Here is a 17,394-nt window from a genome sequence, read left to right as displayed (position 1 = left end):
CGCAATTGTATATGAGACCGTTATTTTATTTTAGTCACTTCAGAATGTTGATTCTATAATCGGATTTATGTTCGTAATAAAATAAAATAAAAATGTGTCCGCATATCGAGTATGATAAAAAGTGATTATTCATGAAAAAAAAAAACATTATTATATTGATAATATCACATTTTTTGGATTTGCGTACTGTAAGCTGCATTTTTTTTACGGCATGACTGAGTTCAAACTTGTGAACGCTTCACAAAATTGACTTAACGATTGCGGTAATCCCGTTCTACTCTTCTAGGACTAAGTGGTAACGAAAATACAAAACAAAACATAATATTAATAAAATTTTGCAGGTAAAGGTGGTCCAGATCTGTTCTCCCCTGAGCTGATCAAGCAGACGGGTGCGGTATACCCGTCACCATCATCTCCCGATCTGCCCTTACTGCCTGAGCTGCCGCCCGCACGTAATCCCTTGTACAGAGAAGAAGATGACGAAGATGTAGCAGAACCGACTCCAGCCCCACCGGTGCCACCAAACTGGAACGTTCTTACCAGGGTGTTGAAGACAGAAGCACAGGATGAGGTGAAAAATCTAAATAAAACAAAATTATATTTCTTTTTTAATATTATGAATGTTAATAAGACTCCGTCTGTCTGTTACCTCATCCACTACACCGTTCTTGGGATGACTGGGACGTGGATAAGAATATTATGTATTTACAGGATTATTAAGAAAATAAATTTAACGTGGGTATAGCTGCACAGTGGTAAACAGCAGAATATATACTCTTAATACGGTTATATAAAAACATTTCTGGTAACTGACAGATCTGAGTTTGAAACCAAGTAAATATATATGATATATGAATACAACGAATTTTTTTTGCAGGTGCTCTTAGAAACGGAGCGATCGTACCGCCTCACCCGCGAGGAACGTCTCCGCTGGCGCGAGCTGATAACACACGAGAGCACTCTCCGCCGGGAACTGGCTCGCTCCTCCACACGCGAGGACTTCACTCGAGTGGCGCACGACCATCGCTTCGCCCCGTTGTACGCGCCGCCCAAGTGGGAGGTTATCATACGTATTCTGGCTCCCCCACCCGACAAGCCTAAGGTAGGTCGAGACCACTTAAGGTCTACAGATCCGTATATTCGATTTGAGTTTCCATACTAAGTGTTTCAATATAAGATGGTATTTGTGTTCGTAATTAGATTTTGGATGAATATTTAAAGCTGGGCAATTAAATATACATCCATAGTTAATGTAATTATTTCATTTGAGAAAATTGGGACTACGGAGTGTCTGTTAGTTCTTCTCGGTACCAATTAAATTCAATCCTGTAACATGAAGATACGAGATTCAATTTAATTCAAAGATTTGATTCAATGCAGTCGAAACCGCGATTGTCAGGTCATAGCGTTATGAGCACCTTCTCAATGTACTCATTCATTTGTCGATTTGTTAATATATTGTACAGATGAAAATGGGAAATGTTATAATCGATTTCCTTCTTTTATGAATCAAAACGCTATCGGATCGACTTTAACGTGCAACAAAATAAACCCTCCGTTTTAGAAAATTCAATAAAAAACAAAATTTCATTACTAACATGCGAACCCGAGACTACACAAGTATGCCCATGTAATAACAAACACACCGTAACCGGAGCCGTATCCGCAGAACCGGTACCGCAAGAAGTCTGAGTGGGAGTCCCGGTCGCGGCGCAGCTCGCTGCCCACGCTGTACGAGTACGACAGCGACGCCGCCTCCCTGCGCGACCCGCCGCGCTCCCGGCGCTCCTCCTACCGCAGCGACCACGGAGACATGAGGTAGCATCTTGTCGGAGAGCCGAGATCTAACGATTTTACTTCGGAATTTGCTTATTTCAGACTCGGTCAGATTAAGGCGACTCTGTTATCATTTTCCAGAGTTGAGTTGAAAGAATGCTTTTCTGATGTAAATGTAATTTAAAGGATTGTTAAGAGTACTTCCTGCGTTACAGGTCGATGTCGGAAATGATGGTCGATTACGCGCGAGAACAGGCGGACACTCACTCCGAAGTGTCGGCGGGCACGCTACTCGGCAGGTACTACGACGACGACAGTGACTCCGAGCACCAGTACCCTCATAACCCGTAAGTAAAATATAGTGAATACTAGGTTAAATAAAAAAAAAATAAGTAAGATATAAATAACATTGTGATCGAGTAGTTTTTACAGTTCTATTTAATTTAAAATCAAACTTATGTAATTTTTCGTTATAGCTGTAACAAACGTGTCTTTCAGGTGGTGCTTAAAAATAATACCACTAGAGTCATGTGTTAGTTAATCCAAAATAAATATTGCTTATATCGTAGTAATTGTGTAATATGGCCAATATTTGACGATTTCCGTTTCGGTCGGCAGGTCGTGGCGCCACTCGCTGCACCGCTCCGTGAGCCAGCCGTCGCTGGCGCGCTCCGCCACCGAGCTCACCGAGCAGTGGACGGCGCCCGACGGGGACGTCACGCCCACGCCCGGCCGCAGGGGCAGAGGTACGCTCTCGTGACACCGTGTGAAGCCCCCATTGCTGGGCAGAACTATTCTTTCGACGTGTGGTTTCCGACTGAGACTAGAAATATAACTCATAAATGTTTAGAATTAAAACTAGATTGAAACTTTACTCTTAGCTTTGGGCGTTAAGTCGTAAAAAAAGAGTAATAAATATAATTATGAGAAGGCATTTCGTTGATATTATTTATGTTTTCAGGTTCCCAAGGCGTGACCACCTTCACGTCATCTGAAGTTCGTACGTTCCAAGCGTCACGAGAATGGCGGGACTAATAATGAGATCTGAGTCCACACAATCGAATAACCAATTTTAATTAACCATTCGGTAGTCGGAATTGATCGTGGATGATTGGAAATCGATCAATGCGATAACAACAATGCAAGATACGCCAATGTTATGAATGAATGAACGAAAAGACCGGAACGTCATCGTTTGTCCTAATGCCAATTAAGTTATAATCGGGAATTATTTTGAACGATATCGAATGAGTAATTCAAATAAGGCCATTTAAAGTATATAAATATAAAATAGGGACATATCCATGACGTTTGTCAACACAAACGTCATGAATATGTCATCTATCAATAATCATCTCTTTAAATCTAGAGACCTGAAACTATGGCCCTTATAGATGATGAAAAAATATAAACCATCTTTAATTATTGTATATGATAAACACTGCCTCATAGGGTTATGTTGGGTCATTTCCAATTATTTTTCAGATTACATGTAGTTAGGAAGCTGGCGAACAAAATTTCTACACGGTTCACTAATTTATGGAAGTGTTGTAAGATATAGATTGTGTTTATTTATCATCTATGATAATATTATAAACGTGAAAGCAACTCTGTCTGTCTGTTACTTTTTCACGGCCAAGCTGCTGAACCGAATTTGATGAAATTAGCAGTATGCTGCAAGCTGAAACTTCAAGGAAGGACTGATAGATGACTGTTTATACCTAAAATTAGCGTACTTCAAAAAACCTGACGGCTAACCCAATCGTCAGGTTTAAAAAGCGAGTGAAACTCCGCTTGGCAACTAGTTGAATACTTATTGAAATCTTCGCCTACTTCGTAACCAATCGTATTATCAAAGTCAAATGTAAATTTGGTAACTAATTCATTTAAAATAAATTCAAATTTAAATGGATTTATTTTAATTGTTTATATTTTTTTTTTTGCATGGCAATGATAGATATAGGTAAGGATTTTGTGTTCTAAATAGTTTATAGTTGCCAGTATCGTTAATGTTGCAACTATAAATATAAATACAATTTATGTTTATAATCTATTATAATTGATTTTGGTTCAATTATCGTAGGAAACAAATCGATTATTGTAATTTCATTTAAAGTGATCTGTCTATCCGTCCAATTTCTTTTAATGTAATACATTAGGATAACAAGACTAATAGTACGCTCTAATAAAAAACGCTTAAATTTAATTATATATCTTCGTTTATGAAATATTAGTACGTAGACATAGTCATTATTATTGGAGTTTACATTTTTGTAAATAAATAAATATTTTGGTCCGTCCAATAGATATTTAGTAATATCAATACATTCATATTTAAATTGCAATTATATTTTTTGTACACATTTATAAAAAGTTATTCGTTAAGAAAATCAAGTGGACAAATCGTGTAATTATAAAATGTTTTATTAAAATTATATTAATCAATATACGAAAACTTGGTTGTATTTTTAATTTGTATTTTAAAACGAATACAATAAAAGGAAATCAATATAAAGATACCTTTAGTACAAGCGAGTTTATAGTTTTAAACAATCAACTCAGTTTTCCAACTTTGTATTTTGCTTCAAGTAAATTTGACATATCTATTTAATCATCTTTTTTTTTAATAATTCTATCTGTATAAGGTAAACTACCACTGTGCCAAATATTTTAGCTTCAAATTTTGCCTTTATGTATAACCAGTGGTGTTTCATTTTTTATTTAGTTGTAAATATTTTATACAATGGATTGTAAAAAAACCTAGCAGCTGAGGCAAGTCGTGCGCTTAAAATTATTAAAATAATTTTAATAGACACTCCTGATATACAGACTTATTATAACGAAAAATATTTTTTTGTTTCGTGTGTAAAAATCTTTCTAAGTCTATAATTTTAAAATATCATTCTTGCCTCGATTGCTATGTATGTGTGGGTTGTATGGGAGAAGGTATGTTTATAGTGCTCAAGATGTGCTTATAACATATGACAGAAAATGAAATGAATCTTAATAACATAGCCATAAAGTTCAAATTCAAAAAATATAGAAAATAGTTTTCATTTTATTTTTATATATATATATGTTTTGACTTTGACAATTATTAAGTAAAACTAACGAGATAATAAAAAGTAAGCGGTGCTAAGGAGATAAATGACCTAAATACATATTTACATACTGATTATATTGTATTTTGATAATTTTAATCAATATACGTGCCTTAACATTTCATTTTGTTTTTTTTAATCCCATTTTTAATATAACCATTATGTTACGGTAGGCTAAAATCGTGTTATAAAATATATAAAAAGACATAAAATAAGATACTTTTGTTCATTTCACTTTGGATAAAAATTCTGATAATATTTTGATGGTAGCAGTTCCATTCAGTGAAGTGTTTTCTCGATCACAAGGCATAGGTTAAAAATGAAAGCATATCAAGAAATTTAAGAAGTTTATTTGTGACGTCGGAAACGAGAAACATACAAAGGACATGTTAAAAGTCACCCTTAGGTACAATATTGTTTTAAAAATAATAAATTCGACGATTTATTTTAATACAACTCCAATATATCTAAAAGTTTATTAAATGACATGAAAACATTGATCATTTTCAAAGATATCGAAGAGAAGCCATTTACAAATCGTTTATTTGTAAATATTATTTCAAATTTTCTAAAAAAGGAAACTTTATATAAGCTCTAAAATGTTTAGAAATCAAAATACACAGGGTTTGTTTTTACACTTAATAAATACCTACTTAACCACGAAGTGTATGAAAGACATTAATTTTCCAATAGTCAACAGCGTTACAAGAAAATAGCTAAAACAACTATTATACAAAGATAAAGCCTTTTAAAAAAGCTTATCTACAACGGTTGCTATATTTACATCTATTTACGAGAAACTTTTAACCGTTCTATTGACAGTTTTATAAATATTTTTAGTACATTAGGCCTTAGAGAGTTCCTATCTACAGCAGTGTCTAGATCAACCGAATTTGGTTTCTACCTACGATATGAAGTTATTTTGACAGGTCCCATTCGTCAGTATTTGGCAAATCCTCTCACATGGCAAATTTTGGCATCCTACCTACTCGTTCAATCATCTAACCATTCACATCACTCGTTGCCTTCGGTTCAATCGCTCGTTCAATTTTAGCTTGTGGCCACAATAGTCTTTCACCTTGTCCAATTTAAACGTGGAGACTGTCACTATCTAAATTAATATGAATCCTATTACTTTTTCATACCTTCCTATCATTACCGTTAATTACAAGACGATGAACACTTATATGTTTTTTTAAATTGTATAGTCTTTTTAGATTAGCATTGAGTCTCTTATATTTGGCTGATGGAGCCGCAAGATTGACGTCTTCTGGTAACTTGTTTCCAGAATCGTTTCTCGAATTGTTTCTCCTGTAAGAATATTATATTAGACATGTGAATGGTAATCATTATCATAGGCATAATGCATTATTCCTTTAACTATTTCATCATCTAGTATTCAATTGTATTAAAGTGCTCGTGAACTTGCACTAATGTTAAGGGAATGTGCAGTTTATTAGTGTTGAATAAACTCATTATTGTTTCATTCCTTATCAAAATAATATATCGATTTAAAAAAGTGGAGAGAGAAAAAAATCTATGACACTAAATTACACAGCCATATGACAATAAATGGTTGGACTATTCGATAAAGGGAAAAGGAAAGCGAAGAAGCGGGGTGAATGAAAAGCGGAACGGATTTCATTAAAAATATATTTCAAAACATTCCATCAAAATGGACAGATCAGTTCGTAGAACAGAAACGAGAAATCTAATTTATTTAAAAGCTGGATTTAAACACTAGATAATAAGCAAGAACAATAGACGAAAAGTCGTAGTGCAAAGACAATCTAAATAACATTTTGGCAAATATTATTGGTAAAGGCCGATTATAATTTAGACAATACACACAGTAACAATAGAGTTGGTATACTTTAATTTTAAAAGGCATTTTGCTGGCCGATTCAACGTTCAATCTATAACAACCTAATGCTATTATTTCAATTATATCATAAAGGTGACCATCACAAAATTTGGAATTAAACAACCTGAAAAGTATTATTTTGTTTCCGTTCTTCCAATCCATTTCTTTGGTCATGTTTTATGATATAACAAAAATATTATCTAAACTGGAATTTTGATTCCTTCTTAATTTAAAAACAATTACGATTAGTTGGACTTTTCCCTAATATAAATAAATTGTCGTCACGAATTAGCAATTGCAATTTCATTTCCGTAATTTCACTTTCAAAACTTTTGCTACGAGCCGTAGAACGTTTGTTTAAATCCAGCCAATCCAAAGGCTGTTATTGATTGCACTTTACTAAAAAAATGACGTTTGATCCGTTCAGTATAAAATGAGTTAACGTGGGACCGATTAAATTGACCATACCATCAGATTTGTCTTGACTTTTGATGGCTTTATTTATCTCAGTAAATAACAAGTAACGATACTTTAATTTAACATACGACACAATTGCAAAATATTTGAAGACTTGGTCATAAAAATATTTAGCGGTTAGTAAATATTTTAAATCATCAACATGATTGATGATGATGATGAAATGCAATCAACAACGACCTGAGCACAGTAAGCTAGTGCATTAGACATGGCCATTGACAAAGCATATCTTGTAATAGCCTTTGTTGCTCACAGTGGTTCTGCGGGGCGAGAACGGCCGGGCGTTGAGGACGAAAGGTTCGCGGCGAGGGCTATCGGAGGACGCTCGACGACGAAGGAATCCCAATCTGCTTCAGATGTTGTGTCAAATATTCGTACGTGTCCAATCATGTTTCACATACAACATTTTTTTTAAATTTACAAATTATGCTGTAGTTATTCTGTTAAAGTTTGATTGTATTTTTTATTTAATCAAGTCTCCCAATAAAGAGTCTCCCAATAAATAAATCAAAGAGTCTCCCAATAAATATCCATTATAAGTGATTGCATTGGACACATTGGACATAGTAGAATAGCAGGTACCTATTCTTTACAATATGAATGAGCTGCCCACCAGTTACTTGGACGTTACGTCTTGTATCTGGGGCCATTCTTCTCGTAGCCATAAATAGTAATTACTATTATGATTACTGTTATGGATCTTATTAATAATAATAATTGTATTGTATTAAATTATTGTTATAAGAGCCGAGATGGCCCAGTGGTTAGAACGCGTGCATCTTAACCGATGATTTCGGGTTCAAACCCAGGCAGGCACCACTGAATTTACATGTGCTTAATTTGTTTATAATTCATCTCGTGCTCGGCGGTGAAGGAAAACATCGTGAGGAAACCTGCATGTGTTTAATTTCAACGAAATTCTGCCACATGTGTATTCCACCAACCCGCATTGGAGCAGCGTGGTGGAATAAGCTCCATACCTTCTCCTCAACGGGAGAGGAGGCCTTAGCCCAGCAGTGGGAAATTTACAGGCTGATTATGTATGTTATATGTTATGTAAATTATTGTTATAGTTAAATTATTGTTTATTGTTTAATTTATTGTTATATTAGTACTCACATCTTCCCGTTCTGGCATTGAGAGCGCGTCCGCGAACGCATCGTCTGAGCTTCCGCTCGTGCCAGTTGTTCCATCTCCATAAGTTTCGTTTCGGTTTCTGGAGCTGCAATGTCACGACCTCCTTTGTTCAACGTTAATTTAATAATAAAAAAAAATAATGCTTATGTAGCTAGTAACATCAAGAAGCTTTATTTCCATGGAAAGTATTTTAAGCATAATTACCTAATCAAGAAGTAGCAATTATTCTAATATCTATTTTTCTTTAAAGAATATCTATCTATATAGCGTCACGCAAAAACTATTGGATTGATTTTGATACTCAAAAATGTTCTATAGATACGTATATGTACTATGTATGTAGTTTATCTTGCTACAATAACGGAAGCCGAAGATATGACATTACCACATTTTTTAACACCAAGTCAAACTATGTAGCTAATTGCAAATTTACGGGTAGCGAGGCTGCGGGTAATTAGTCGCAAGAACGATAACTCTGAAAGATTATGATAAGAAGTCCTGAATACAAACAACTCAAGTGAAAACCATGAAAATGTTAAGGATAGAAGCAAAAGGTGACCTTTCCAAGCATATACAGAACTGCGCGAAGTAGTATGCGGGCCGGTGCGGCACAGCGTGACCGCGTCCGCGCTCGCCACGCGCCGCACCAGCGACCGCTGGCACGCCGCGCGAAACGACCAGTGGTCGCGCGCGCCACCCTGCCGGGGGAACCCCGCGGTTATGGGCGATACAATAACGCGACTAATCAAATACAATCCTCTAAGAAATGTATAATCAGTTGAGTCGGTATTTTCTGCAATGAGAATAAAGGCGGTCCCTCACCGAGAGCATTCGTCTGTATTATAACAGTTCTGATTCGAGCATTTAATAAGTCAGTGAAAACGGAGTATTACACTGCGCCACCTATAATACAATTTGTCCGACTGTAAGCGAATTTTCAATATCGAATATTACATTACATATTTCTGTTCTAGTTAAAGCTCACCCATCCCACTTCCTGCTCCGCCAGCATATCCTTCCCCTGGTCGAGCGCCAGGCGCATCTCCGCGCGGGGACTGAGTCGCTCCGGCGACGACGGTCTCACCTCTTCCCGTGAACACTCTTGTACTGATGGTGGTTCCGAAGCTGATGGTGATAAATTAAAAAGTAATGTAATGGACTGTGAATTAAACATCTTTGGAGTTTGAACTGCGGTTTGGTCAATAAATGAATACTTGAAAATTAACAATATTTTTTATGTTCAGTTTCGTTTGTGGTTTGTAGACAGCATATTCTTTTAAAGAGAATATTATCGATGACAGCTCTCAAGGAGTTACTAATTTTCTTAGTTTTGCACCCTCCTGTAAACGTAAAACTTTTGGTGGGAGTTTCCACAATAACCAATCTGATCAGGGTGGATCCCATGACTGCCATGGTCAGCTTACCGTAGGATTTTTCTGCTATTTGATTGATTTACCTGGTGACAGCTGATGTAGGGGTGTGGGGTTGTGGATGGTGGTGCGTTCGAGTGTGGAGGGCGTGCTGGCTGAACTGGCCGAGCCCCGACGACCGCCGCCAGCATATGCTCGCTCCACACACTCTTTTGAAACTGTTTCGAAAAATCAATAACTTAACGATCTAACTGTTAGACATGTAAAACTAACGAGACAGAATAAAACATTTGTTTTGTTGTATATCCAACTTTTATAACATCGTTTTGGATATGTTATGTATAACTTTATTATTATATATTCTAAATCCCTATGGGTCACGACGTATACCAGATTGTAAGGGCATCGATGGTGCCTCGTTGGTAGGAGTCCGGTCGGGACTCAGCTCGCACGCGGCGCCACCAGCGCGCCCCGCGACACGCCCCGCGCCCCCCGCGCCGCAAGCACCATCCTCCGCTTCTGTAGAATACGTCATCTTTAGCCCAAAGCATTGCGACACAAGTTTCTATGTATGTATTGTGTTCCGATCGTGTTCGAAATAGTATATTGAGATGCCGTATTAAAATCGAAATACAAGCTGCGATATAAAGCGAAATTAAGGTGATCACTGATATACCGTGGGTCGTTACGTTACTCTTCCAAATGATACGCACAAATAACGTACGGGTGTTAGTGGAGTGCAAACTCTGTCATTGCATGCTAGGGTTAAGACAACAATAATTTCAAAGGATTGTTCTCAGTCCCTTGGGGGAGAAACATGCATGCATCGTGCTCTGTATCGTATTGAGTCAATAGCATTAAATACTGATGTACGAAAATATGCTCCTCGCCTCACCTTCCAAGCTTAGTCAAGAAGTCCACTTTGCTGTCAAAATGTATTCTGTTAGTATTCGTATGTCGAGTGTTTTCATTTCGTTGTGTACTGTCTTAAAATTTGTTAAGTTTACTATATTTATTTAAATATTTGAGTCAAATAATGCTCTTCAACTAAACTGTCATCTATATACTTATATATGACGAATGTTTCAATGATTGTTGTTTATAAGAGTTAATCGTAATTGAATATTGTAATCGTAATGCATTCTTCGCTATAAACAAGTGAAGTTTTGATATTACCTGGCTCGGAAGCAGAGGACGGCCGGTGCGGCGCGTCGCAGCAGTCGTCAGCATCGAGGCCACGCTCGCTGCCCTGCGCCAAGCGCCGCACCAGCGGACCAGTCACAATGTGAGATACAACCTAGCTACGGTCTATGCGATCAAGAACTGCCAATAACCCCCTAATATACATCGAATTTGTATAATTTGTCGTTATCGATATGTATAATTTCGTCGTGTTCGAGATATTCCCCGATCAGAACCTATGTAAGTGTTTAACATTAAACGGATTAGGGTCATGCAACAAACTACATTCTATGTAAATCGCATTTCATTCTATGGTTCGTTTACATGCTATGGTTGTTTAAACATCAACGTTCACTTAACATCTATTTCCGTTGTAGGATCTGACAACATTGCTACTTTTAAAATATTTATACTAATAAAATTGTAGGATTTTTTTTTTATGTAAAATAATGTCAGTTATAATATTTTGACAATTTTGTCAGATCACCATATTGATTATGAAATTAGTTTCTTTTTCTCATTTCCTACTAATTAAACGGAAAATACTCAAGTTATTAATTAAAATAAACAAAGTAGTACATTTTATAATTGAATAATATTTCATTTTTTTTTGTAAATAAAACTATACTATAATTAAACACATTTGTGGTATTCACCTGGTCCTCAGAATTGGTAGGTGTAGGCTTGTTATCTTCACTTCCACTATCAGATCCATCCTCTTCTAGTAGAGGTTCTAATCTTCGTCTGAACACATCCCTAAAAACATTTTTACATTATGTATTTTATATAAGAATAATGTTCCTGATTATGTGTTTTTGGTCAGAAAGGTTCTTCTTCAGGCAGAGTAGACAACTGCGCGGGATAAATTACCGCTCAAAAATGTGAGCGTAAACGTACTCTTTTTTCTCTCTCAATGATCCAATGGGACGGTAAACCTAACGGAGTTCAGGGTTCAGGGACAGGACCAAAGGAATTAGGTGATTTCCAAGGGACAGAAGTGGAAACACGGCCGAATAGTTTGAGTAGAACTCAAACTACTAAGAATTTCTCATCAGAAAAATCCAATGAGGTAGACAATTAGTAGACTTCTAAGCTTATCAATCACTCTGGGTTCTTACTTAATATATATCAACATACCTTGGAAGTAGTGGTCTTAATGTTGTAGGTCCAGTTATTGTCGGTGCCATTAGCAGTTCATCCATCATAAGCTCCGTATCATCATCTCCAGCATACGACGATGAAGACTTGGTCGGTGACTATAACGATTAGTTTCTGTTCATTCGATTAAAAACCAAACTAACAAGATTCTTCAATTTTCGATCGTAACAATTTAAATCAATCTCGAAGTTAAATTAAAATTATAATCAACCTTATTATTAATATATTAATACTCACAGAGAGAGTTCCATGTTCGGAATCGGGTAGATTGTCTGATAGATCACCAGAAGATGGCGTCCCCCAAGCTTCTTCACCACTTGCGCCACTCCCCTCCCCTGTCTCTACCGTACCATCCTCTGTACCTATTGCTGACTTCCAATCACCGACCCCAAGGCACCTAAATCATAAACTTCATTGTAAAGTGGGCAATAGTGTCATACTATTTTCTAGGAATTCAAAATAATTAATCGATTACTATCAAAAAATCACTAAAATCTATTATATAATATATTATATTGTTTTTATTCACTACTAGACAATATGAATATAATCTAATAACGTAAAATTATTTTAGATTTGAAAATTAAACCAAAAAAACTATCACCAATACTTCAGATTTACTGTAAAACATATTTTTCTAATATCAATAAATAACAATAATAATATTATGATTAAACTGGCATTAAAGTTACAGAACGTCAGATCTACTTCAATGCTATAAAATACATTTTCAGTAAAATATTACGAGTTTCTAAAAATATCTTCAAATCTAGCATCGTCTAATTCTTCTATAAAGTCTGTTATGTAATAAATAGCACATTATCTAATACAATCATCAAACAAGAGTCATCGAACTCATACACATACTCAGCGTTTCTTTTCCCATTGTGTAGTTTTCCACCTATTTCGTAAGGAAAAATATAAATATTATTATGATCATATTATGAGAATTTAAGGGTTACATTCTTTTGCAAACATTTTAATAGTAAATTTAAAATGAAGTTAAATTACATTTAAATATACCGCATACGGAGTAATCGTATCAGTTGCATACCTTTCCAAAAACGATGGTTGTTTATGCGCTATAGAAGTATTTGGCACGCTTTCTGTATGACTGAATATATTCATTTTTTCGACAACAAATGACCCAGCACGCGCTGTCCACCCCATGATGCCTCCAGCGGCACTGGTAACTATTAAAAATATAAATTCAAGTATATTGGCCTTTAAGTCACACAAAATATATTCATTTGGTTGTGTACCTGTATTATACGTTTTTGTGGTTTCTGGTTCTTGTGTCAGTCTTACGTTACCATCGTCAGTCTCATCCGAAGGTAATCTTTCGAGACTTGACATTGTGCCGTATCTGTGAATGCGATAAACACATTAACTAGTATATTTTATATGTAAATACAAATATTTTGGTAAAACTCACCTTTTTAGAGAAACATAAGGTAAATCTTCTGGAGCATCTGGAGAATCAGGTGATTCGTCTACAAGTTCATCCTAAAATGAATATATAATTCAATATAAATGAGAACACCTTATTTACTGAGAATAATTATACTGTACACAATATATACTTACAGTTTTACTGGTGTTGTTATAATCTGGCGTTGGTGGGACAACTGCTATATTCGGTACAGGTGATTCTGATTTTATTGAACCAAGACTTCCAGGTCTCGAATTCGTTCTATTGGAACTAACACTTATGTGATCGAAATGTGTTTTTTTAAAAGGTTCAACTCTCATCAAATGAGCTGCAGGGTTTATAGCCGACAATCCCATCAACATGAGCGGTCCTAATTCTGAATCCTCATCCGATAAAACGTCATTTGTGTTTGAATTTATATCTTCTATGACCTCGTTTTTTTTGTTTATGTCACCGTTCATTTTACTCACCGCAGATATACCCATTCTAGGTGACCTTCTTAAGCCCCTTTCTATTCTGAAGTCGTTGTCGTCCTCATGTATGGAATCATCTTCCAAAAATACTGACGATGTTTTAAGACATGTGCCAATATTTTCTCTTTTTGTAATAATGTTCATTCCTAACACTTTATTCAGTACAGTTTCAGCTCTTTGCCTTGTTCGTTCTTCTTTTCTTAAACTTGCTGGAGAAGAGAAAGTTGAAGATTTTGGTTTTGACAGCATTATACTTTCAACACATTTAACTTCATTAATATATTTCTCTTGAGCTATAACACATTGGACTTGATTAGCTATATTTGAGCTAGACGTTCTTAAGTCATTCGAACTAGAGTTAAAAACCATAGAGCTACATGTTGTGTGGCTAGTGGACAGTGGACTATTTCTACTACTTGAAGTCGGACTAGGTGACGTTATGGAATTCTCTTTTCTCAATTCCAAGTGACTTTTTGTGTGACTTCTCGTCATACTTTTATTTAAAACAGGAGAGTCAGTTTTTAGTTCATAAGACTTTGATTTAAGCATTCTTTGACTCTGTTCAATCGAATCGATTACTTTCTTCGCAGCCTTAGGACCATCTTCTGGGCGTATTCTAATAGCACCTTTGCGTTCTAAATGAGTAAAATGTTTTTGTTTACGAGTATTACAGTTCGCGCTACAACTACTAGGAGTACTCTTATTTGAGGCTGAAACTGGAGGGGAAGCCTCAATTTTAGGTTTTGGAGGTACTGGTGGTTCTTTTTGTGAAACTAATGGACTATTTGGCTTAGATAAGCACTTTTTATGACACTGACGACACACAGGAATAGTGTCTACCACAACCGGACTGGTACGAACTGTTATCTGTAAATATAATGTGTTGCTTAATATCCATGTTTTTTTTATTAAATAACCAATACACATTCAACAGAGTTTGAGATAGACAAGAGATATTTAGGTAAAGTTATCTACTATATTATAAGAATCAGTCTGTGTTTATTTTAATTTCTTTATTAATGATAATTAAGATTAATCGAAAATAGAACAAGTTCGCTTTCATCACTCGTATTAGGACCCTCCCATAGTAGTATAGTAAAAATAAATGCTGCATTTTTCCCTAGACTTTGTTGAACAGTGAAATATGATTTTCGAACACTAACCTGACTACCCGAATTACTACTTTTTGATGGGCTCTTATCATTTTCCTTTTTTTCAACAGTGGCAACAACAGCGGCCTCTTTATTTTCAATATTATTTTCTATTAGATCTGCTACCTCTAATAGGTTTAACTCTTTTGATCTCTTTCTAAGCTCTTCGATACTCCACATCTAAAATGTATTTATTAGTTAAATTATTTAGCTATTTAAATTTCATAAGGAAAGATCTAAGGAACTATCTTTAAAAAGTATAGTTTTATGAGCCTGCTGATTTCTATCAGACTAATAAATATAACATTGCCAATAATCTTATATTTTATTACTTACTTCCACATCCGGTTCTGGGGGGTCTAGTTCTTCAGCTTCAGGTAACTGAGTCATCCATCTCTGTAGGTGTAAAGTAGATCCTCGGCTTTTATTGCTTCTTGCACCTTCAACAGCACTGCCAGCTCCACCTGTCTGTGTTTCTGCAGAACTCCGGCGCGTCTACAAGATTTTTTATTTTTGGAAATCTTAATCTTTCAATATTATTTTTCTTTTCAGTAATTTGGTTTCATATAATATCATATTTAAGCCCTTCAAATCGTCTAAATTATATTATTAGCTTCATTGTTTATAAATGTTCGCAATAATAACTGACATATTTTTAAGAACAAATTAGATTTTCCAAATTTTTAATAGTAAGGACCTTCAAGTCAAGTGGATATTAGGTGAAATTCCAATAATCGTGCAATCTCCGAAATACTTTATTATTTTGTTTTTAATTATAAAATAAAGTTAACTTTACTTTACTTACCCAATGTACTTTTTACTTATTTTATTCGTCAATATTATAGTAAAAATATAATTTTAACTCTTGATCACCACAAGTACCGTCGTCTTTGAAAATATTCACAACAGTTCCATCGAAAATAATACATTTTTTTTATTTTTAGAATACTTTTTAAACAATATTATAATTATATTAGTAAAGGCGTATATTATATTAGCGTAAAACTATTAGAATTATTACAATGGGCAAAAATATATAGTTACTATTGAATAATCACTGCGTTACATAGAAAAATGGTAGATAAAACATTAACATTATTTAATTAACAGCGCTTTAAATATTCCAGTTGAAAGATTCGATAGCTTCGCAAAATAAGGTCCATTTAAGAAATTTGAAATAAAAAAAATAATCACCATCGACAAAGTCACTTTATTCACTGATCATTAGAAATTTCTGCTTCGATCTAAACAAAACATCCAAATTTTCATTATAAAGTCATTATACGCCACATAGAACCCAGAACAATAAGTAAAAGGCTTTCTCAAAATTATAATTCTTTTCCTCGTATCTATTACTTATTTTACACAGCCAAAGACATCCAAAGTTATTGATTCTAACTACCAAAAATGTTTAGTAGAAAATAAGGTCATATACATTGGAGAACCCCGGGAGTAGGTTATGTGAACATTTTACGATGCTAGCGATTATATATACGCGCTTTTCTATTTCAATAAACACACAGTTATGGACACAGTTTAAAATGTATGCATTAAATCGTATAACAAAAAGCAGTAACTACATTTAAATTTCACACAGAGAGTAACATCAACTACCATTTTTCATTGTAACACGTATTATTCTAATGGCAATGCATTAAAAGAAGCGATGCACAAACAAAAATAAATCAGTGATGCTGTAATGGTATATGAATTCAATTTCGCAAAACTAATCGCCAAATATCCACATGACCTGTACAATTTGTAAGGTTATGTACAGTGAAATATCTTAACGTACATCGAAATCATTAACATCAATTCGGATATATTTGTAACCGATAAAATTAACATTGCCAGTAAAGTCATCGGAATCAGAAGATTTTGGAGAAACAGTAGTAAATCCTTTTCAACTAAACAAACGTCATAAGACAAGGACGGAAGACTTGAGAAGCAACGATGATATTACAAAACTATTAGTTCAAAGTCGTATAAATATGTACTACTACGATTGGTACCCTAAAGTTACATTTTTGACACTGAATCCTATAATACGGTAAATTGTATAATATCAGCATACATATTTGAGTTAAGGGAATATATTCAACTCAATATTTCAGTTCAGTTCTGTTAAATTCCATTTTTACCCAGCTGTTGTTATATATCATATTACTTGGAAAGGGCTGACTTATATCTAGAATATACTAATCAATAGCCAAAATACCGAGATTTCGGAATACTGTTTATGTTCGAAAATATGTCTCTCAAAATTTTTTGCC

At 34.9% G+C, this 17,394-nt stretch overlaps 2 protein-coding genes across 7 annotated transcripts in view; one reads left to right on the top strand and one right to left on the bottom strand.

Annotated features, from left to right (window-relative positions):
- Pot (papillote) overlaps nt 1-4,999 on the top strand; it is a 74,695-nt gene extending 69,696 nt beyond the window's left edge. For all 5 annotated transcript variants that reach the window (XM_026645425.2, XM_026645426.2, XM_026645427.2 and 2 more), the window contains 6 exons: nt 342-571; nt 878-1,102; nt 1,670-1,818; nt 1,992-2,123; nt 2,395-2,522; nt 2,738-4,999. In XM_026645425.2, coding sequence (XP_026501210.2) covers nt 342-571; nt 878-1,102; nt 1,670-1,818; nt 1,992-2,123; nt 2,395-2,522; nt 2,738-2,811 — 938 coding nt within the window. In that variant the 3' untranslated portion in view covers nt 2,812-4,999. The remainder of the gene's footprint in view (nt 1-341; nt 572-877; nt 1,103-1,669; nt 1,819-1,991; nt 2,124-2,394; nt 2,523-2,737) is intronic.
- A 212-nt stretch (nt 5,000-5,211) lies between these two features.
- The window catches only part of Psgef (Protostome-specific GEF), a 53,637-nt gene continuing 41,454 nt past the window's right edge, over nt 5,212-17,394 (bottom strand). The window contains exons 16-32 of one of the 2 annotated variants that reach the window (XM_026645424.2): nt 15,458-15,616; nt 15,134-15,301; nt 13,653-14,837; nt 13,501-13,571; nt 13,328-13,431; nt 13,120-13,258; nt 12,303-12,462; nt 12,045-12,163; nt 11,564-11,663; nt 10,902-10,974; nt 10,116-10,244; nt 9,812-9,943; nt 9,341-9,480; nt 8,915-9,053; nt 8,338-8,440; nt 7,472-7,568; nt 5,212-6,188 (exon numbers count right to left, since the gene is read on the bottom strand). In XM_026645424.2, the coding sequence (XP_026501209.2) occupies nt 6,111-6,188; nt 7,472-7,568; nt 8,338-8,440; nt 8,915-9,053; nt 9,341-9,480; nt 9,812-9,943; nt 10,116-10,244; nt 10,902-10,974; nt 11,564-11,663; nt 12,045-12,163; nt 12,303-12,462; nt 13,120-13,258; nt 13,328-13,431; nt 13,501-13,571; nt 13,653-14,837; nt 15,134-15,301; nt 15,458-15,616 (3,096 nt within the window). In that variant the 3' untranslated portion in view covers nt 5,212-6,110. Of the gene's footprint in view, nt 6,189-7,471; nt 7,569-8,337; nt 8,441-8,914; nt 9,054-9,340; nt 9,481-9,811; nt 9,944-10,115; nt 10,245-10,901; nt 10,975-11,563; nt 11,664-12,044; nt 12,164-12,302; nt 12,463-12,932; nt 12,967-13,119; nt 13,259-13,327; nt 13,432-13,500; nt 13,572-13,652; nt 14,838-15,133; nt 15,302-15,457; nt 15,617-17,394 lie in introns of those variants that run through there. The other variant, XM_064220839.1, reaches the window with a different exon arrangement.

The sequence above is a fragment of the Vanessa tameamea genome, chromosome 5 (assembly GCF_037043105.1).
Source record: "Vanessa tameamea isolate UH-Manoa-2023 chromosome 5, ilVanTame1 primary haplotype, whole genome shotgun sequence".
Taxonomy (NCBI): domain Eukaryota; kingdom Metazoa; phylum Arthropoda; class Insecta; order Lepidoptera; family Nymphalidae; genus Vanessa; species Vanessa tameamea.
Note: the sequence above shows the minus strand (reverse complement) of the source record. Positions and strands in the feature narration are given on the sequence as shown.